General features: G+C 36.4%; 1 protein-coding gene across 1 annotated transcript; it reads left to right on the top strand.

Moving 5' to 3' along the window:
- Positions 1-1,018, top strand: LOC122201204 (olfactory receptor 51F1-like). Its single transcript, XM_042907130.1, is given in 2 exon segments — positions 1-932; positions 934-1,018. Coding segments are annotated over 2 exon segments (1,017 nt in total).
- The last annotated feature ends 5,506 nt before the right edge of the window (positions 1,019-6,524 follow it).

The following is a 6,524-nucleotide window of genomic DNA, read 5'->3' as shown; positions in this document are numbered from 1 at the left end:
ATGCTACGAATCCAGGAAAACATGCAGATCTTAAGTAACTTGACATCTAAATTTCCAACCTTCTTATTGACTGGAATTCCTGGCCTAGAGTCTGTCCATGCGTGGATTTCTATCCCCTTCTGCTGTCTCTATGCCATTGCCCTCTCTGGGAACAGCATGATCCTGTTTGTCATCATTACCCAGCAGAGTCTCCATGAACCCATGTACTATTTCCTCTCTATGCTTTCAGCTGCTGACTTGGGGTTGGCCATTTCTACAATGTCAACAACATTAGGTATCCTCTGGTTTGATGCAACGGAAGTCAATCTAGATACCTGCATTATCCAGATGTTTTTTCTTCATGGATTTACAGTCATAGAATCTGGGGTGCTGGTGGCTATGGCTTTTGACCGCTATGTGGCCATCTGTGATCCTCTGAGGTATACTACTATTCTCACTAATTCCAGAATAATTCAGATGAGCTTGTTAATGATTATACGTAGTGTAGTATTAATAGTACCACTACTTTTGCTCCTTAAGCCTCTCTATTTCTGTAGAGAAAATGTCCTTTCCCACTCCTACTGCTACCACCCAGATGTGATTAAATTAGCATGTTCAGATACTCAGGCCAACAGCATCTGTGGATTAATTGATCTCATCCTGACCACAGGAGTAGATACACCATGCATTATCCTGTCATATATCTTGATCATTCGCTGTGTGCTCAGTATTGCCTCCCCTGAAGAACGCCATAAGGTCTTCAGCACTTGTGTGTCCCACATTGGAGCGGTCGCTATTTTCTACATCCCCATGATGAGCCTATCCTTGGTGCATCGCTATGGTCCATCAGCACCCAAAGTGGTCCATTCGATGATGGCTAATATATACCTGCTTTTTCCTCCAGTGCTCAACCCCATCATCTATAGTGTAAAAACAAAACAGATTCGCAAAGCTATACTCAGTCTTCTCCTTGCAAAACAAACAGAGCTGTTTGTTTGAGAAAAACCTGAAAAAAGTGACTTTCACTGTAGAAAAGTAGTCCTGGTAAGTTACTGTCTATCAGATTTTTTTTGTCATTTTATTCCTTAATCAACAAATATTTAGAGAGTGGCTTTGTGTTTTCAGTCATAAATATGTCACATCCCAAGAATTTTATAGCCCAAAAGGGAAACATGAAAATCATTGATAATAAAATAAGAAAATACTCAGAGTAATTAACATTTAGTGACTACTTTATACTATGTGTTCTACTAACAGCTTTTAAGACATATTCCATTTACTCTTCAAAGAGCTCAGTGAACTATACAATATTAATTACATTTTAGAGATGAAGAAAGTGAGGCCTAAAGACATTTAGGCCATCAAAGGCCAGACATCTGACATGGCTGAGGGTTGAGATTTGAATCCAGGCTTTCTGCGTCTTAGATGCCATGCTCTTCACTAGTGTATTGACACTCTGCCAAAAGCATCTAGGAAAAATATTATAAGATCAAAAGTAAGAACTGAAAAAGTAAGAATCTTCATGTTTATATATCATGCCTTAAAAGAAAGTTGTGTTGTCTTTCTTAGACTATAGTTTGTTTTCTTCATTCATAGTTAATAGTTCAAAAGATTAGAATAGATATGTCATGCCATGTAAGCCAGAGATCAGTATTGGACAGCCAATAGCACAGCTTCAAGGATTAGGGGCATTTGCTAATTCATTACAGGAATGGGAACTTTGGAGAACTAGAAATAGTTTGAGGCAGAGCTTCTTAACCTTTTAAAGCATAACAGTCCCTTTGGAGTCTAATGAAATGGATGAAGACTTCTCCACAGAAAAATCACATATAAACACATTCAGATTTTCCATAAAATTTCAGAGGCTTCACAAATGCCACAAAGGACCTACTATGGCTATCTTAACCAACCAAAGAATCGAGATAAATAATTTATGATGTTCAGCCTATAAACAGCTATACATGGCCGTACCTAAAATATTTTGTTCCTAAAAAAGAACTTATGGTAACCATATCAATTTAAGAGACAGGCAGAAGCTTAAAAGTCAGTTGTATAAAATAGTACAAAAATGAAGAGGAGAGTGGAGTCACATCAATTTTATTGCAGTTGTAAAAGTAATCAATAGGAGGGATGTTTCATGTAGCCCAAAAACACTGGGATATAGCTGTATTGTTAAGCTGTATTATTTAGACTTGTATTTAGAACTTGTCACTTTCTCTGAACTGTTACGGCCTGTATGGAGTCACGGACAACATCAGATAACTTTTCCTCTGGAGAATACAAGCCTGAAAAAAAAAAAGAAAAAAAAAAAAAAAAAGGCCAGCACACGTGGAGCCAGCGCACATCAGCTTACAGACAGCCATGCTGTGCATCTCATCTCAACTCTGTGTTCCACCATGTCCTGGCAGCTTGAAAAAACCATTTATACCTGGGAACTGAAAAATACTACAAATGAGGACTTCTTAGTTTTCAGAGATTCAATTTGCCAGCACACAAGCAACTGGGATCCTACTTTATGTTTGGCTTTGTGAGAAGAAATAGAAATCAAAAGTTCAAAAGAACATATTCTCTGCACTCAAGAAGCTTAAAGTCTAGTGTGTGAAGCAGTGACATAAACAAATATAAAGTAATGTACTAACTTGATAAGGCAAAATTATACCTCTTGTTTGTGTTGCCATCTAAGTTGAAAATGTTTCCAAAGGTAAATAGAGGAGACGTATATTTTGGAAGAAACTAGAAGAATGTGAGAAGTACTGCATCACCATTTTACTCCTCATGGAAGAATACTCTTCTGAGTTTTAAATTCATAGGTCCTATCTGGACACAGCATTGAAGAATATACAAAACTTTACCTCTTTTTTTGTTCTGTTTTCTCTACCCATTGGATTCTATTAAGTGACTTTAGATTGTAGGATTTGTATTAATTGCTTAAAGAACATCTTTTGCTTGAACAATACTATTCTATAAAGGAATTGATTTGTAGATTTAGTTTAGAAATTTGGGTGTGCTTCCTGAATGTATGGGGGACTTTTGCTCTGGTAATTCTATATGTCTGTTAGCTGACTGGAGCTTCAGAAAGATAGAACACCTGGGAATATTAGAGTTGAGGGACTTATATGTGAGATGCTCAAAGGGCCACAGTATTGCCAAGTTTGCTGTGATTGAGCCTATCTCTGGAGGATATCTAGAGTTAAGAAAGTGAACAAGATAATGGCAAGAGGGAAATGCTTTTGATATATTTAGGGAACTTTATAAGGTGCAAGCAAATATTTGCATAATTTTATTTAGGTTGAGTTATATTGTTGATCTACAAAATGTCTGGCATACTTCATATGCATGTTACTTAGTATAATTCATTAAAGGGAATAAACTAGTACTTGGCTTAGTATATTGAGTGGGATTGAGGTAAATTCACTAAATTAACATTCTAATAGTTTGTAGCTCAAGGGGAAACCACTGAAAAAAGATTATCATGGGGAGTCTTAAGGATCTGAATAGTTCATCCTATAGGTCACAAGAGAAAATAAAAGAGGATGGCAAGAAAAAAAAACAGCTCTGTGCGTGTGAAGGCATGATTTTTTTCATTATGTTTTTCCATACATTGTATATGTCCTGATTCTTTCATTCATGCACATCTGTTGTGTCCCTTGCCTTTTTTTCTCTCTTTAATTTATCCATCCAGTAAACTGTCATCTGATCAATTATGGAAAAAATGGAATCAAAATGTTTCCTTCAGAAGGATGGATAAAGTCTCTTAGACTTGTAGTAAAACATGCTTGCTTATCTACTTCATTAGCCAGGTTTTCCTTTTTTTAAAAGTTTATTTATTTATTTGAGAGAGAGAGAGAGAGAGAGAGAATGAGTGGGGGAGGTGCAGAGAGAGAGGGAGAGAGAGAATCCCAAGCAGGATCCATGCTGTCAGTGTGGAGCCTGATGTGGGGCTCAATCTCATGACCCACAAGATCATGACCTGAGCTGAAACCAAGAGTTGGACGCTTAACTGACTGAGCCACCCAGACACCCCAATTAGCCAGGTTTTCTAACTAGACTTGTATTCTTACCATTCCTCAAATGCAACAGGTTAACTTCAAGTTGAATTCTGCTACTTCCCACCCCAAAATACCATATTCCTTCCTCTTTTTCTTTTAATCTATGTTGATTTCCTGATTCTACTTCTTTTATGAACAATTCTTTAAGCAATAGAATAGTGGCTGAGAAAAGTGAGCACACCAGGATGGATAGATTATATAAGGTCAGAAGATCTGCCCTAGGGTGTGTTCCATGAGAGGCCTAGAGGACACACCATTCACTAAGTTCATTAGGAATGAGCTGTGAAAATGAAACCAGCATCACTAAGAAGTTGAGAAGTAGCTCTTTTCTGCTAACCAGGGACAACAGGAGATAAGGTCACTGAGACAGGCTGATTAATATCCATGTATATGGTGAGGTCTGGACATAACAGAGGCCAGATAATCACCAAAAACCAGAGGGCTGCAATTATCATAAAAACCAACAAGATCCAAAGAACAGGCAATAGAGTTCAAAGTGAAAGCAGTTGTGGGGATGGTTAATAGAGCATGACATCCCTGGAGAAAATAGACAAACAGCCAACAAGGGGCTAGGGAACATTACAAGAAGAAGTCAAGAATGGACAAGAAGGAAGCTGGAAGAACTGTCATACTTTAACGCAAGCTTCACCTTGAGTTAAAGAGAAAAATAAGGAAAAAAAGTTTCGGTGGAAAGAATCATCCCAGACTGCCATGCAGTTCTAAACAGAGTTAGTCAAGGCCATTAGGTATCCTCAAGTCAAAGTCATCTGTCAAAGGAATCCTGTGCCTTCTAGGAATGGGCCTGTCTTAGTTTCCCTGCCATATTCAATCATCAGCTGAAAACAGCTCATGGAAATACGACCTCCATGGAATGTGAAGATGGATTAAAATCTCAGAACTAGGACTACTGATAGAAAATCAGAGACGTGAAGGGCACACTTAATAATAAGCACATCTATCAGATTAAGAAAGTATGTAGGGCAATACAAGGAGGAGCCAAACAACCAAACCCAAGACAAAGAAGCCAGAGAAGCTATGGGCTGCTCAGGAGAAGTTTAAAAGCCTGCCATTTCTCAGTCTTCACAGGCTTTCCTTGAAGTTACAAATACTCAGGAAATGAAGTATCAGGGTGAAGGACATATGAAAATTTTACTATTGTTTTTGCAGCTTTTCTATAACACAGAAATTATTCTTAAATACAATGTTAAAAATGCTGATGAGAAAAACATCTGATTGACCCTTCTTAGGTCAGGTATCTAAGTCTCTAGTAGTGATCAATCAGGTTCACATCTACAGGACCAGCAGATTGGGCCCACTTCTATGTTTGGGTCTATCAGAAAAGGGGAAATATTTCACCAAAAAATTGCTCAACACCACTCATATACCTGTTTTTTATCCAATAGATTACATTAAGAACATTTGATTAAAGACAAATGTCTTTAAGGCAGTGGTCAGAATCCTAAGAATTAAATGATTGATTAAACAGAAGAAAATTTCAATTTGAAAATTTCCCATTAGCAAAACTCCTCAAGGCAAAAGTACTAGGGATTACAAAATCACTGATTAGATGAATAGCAAGAGAGTTACATAAATTTATAAAGTATAAACACATATATTAGCATGTCATATCTTTCCTGCAGGCCAGCAGAGACAGATTTAGATATTCTGAAGCAATGATTAAAAAATAATCAAGATTAAAAATCTATGTTAGACATAGAAACAATAAAATGTCTCTCATGTCTACATTTAGATTCTCCATAAAATTTTCATATTTATTATATTAAAGAATTACTTATTCTGACAATTACTGTTTTATGAATTCAATATAATACTAGATGCTTTGTTACTAATAACAAATAATGCTATATACCATTAAGCCTTAAAAAAACGTAATTTCTAGCCTGGGACAATTTATAAGAATTGAAGAAAATATGCAAAACCAAACACAAAATGTCTGTAGCAACTTAACTCTATGTTTCTTTTTTGTCATTGTTTTTGTTTTTTTGTTTTATTGTTTTATTTATTTTTAATTCATTATTATTTTTTAAATTACATCCAAGTTAGTTAACATATAGTGTAATAATGATTTCAGGAATAGAATTTAGTGATTCATCCCTTACATATAACACCCAGTGCTCTTTTTTTTTAATGTTTATTTATTTATTTTGAGCATGAGAATGTGTGCTCCTGTGCAAGCATGTGCAAATGGGGGAGCAAAGGGAGAGAATCCCAAGCAGGCTCAGCACAGAGACCAACGTGGGGCTGGATCCCAGGAACTGTGAGATTATGACCTGAGCCAAAATCAAGTCAGATGCTTAATCAACTGAGCCACCTAGGTGCCCCATTAACTGTATGTTTTATGATTAAAAGTTTTACTTTGAAAATATTTGACCAAGCTCTTCTCCAGGGGCATCTAATGCTTCCTTTAAATTTTTTGAGAAACCTCCATACTCTTTCCTTTTTCATATATATATATATATATATATATATATATAT

The sequence above is a fragment of the Panthera leo genome, chromosome D1, assembly GCF_018350215.1.
Source record: "Panthera leo isolate Ple1 chromosome D1, P.leo_Ple1_pat1.1, whole genome shotgun sequence".
NCBI lineage: Eukaryota > Metazoa > Chordata > Mammalia > Carnivora > Felidae > Panthera > Panthera leo.
Note: the sequence above shows the minus strand (reverse complement) of the source record. Positions and strands in the feature narration are given on the sequence as shown.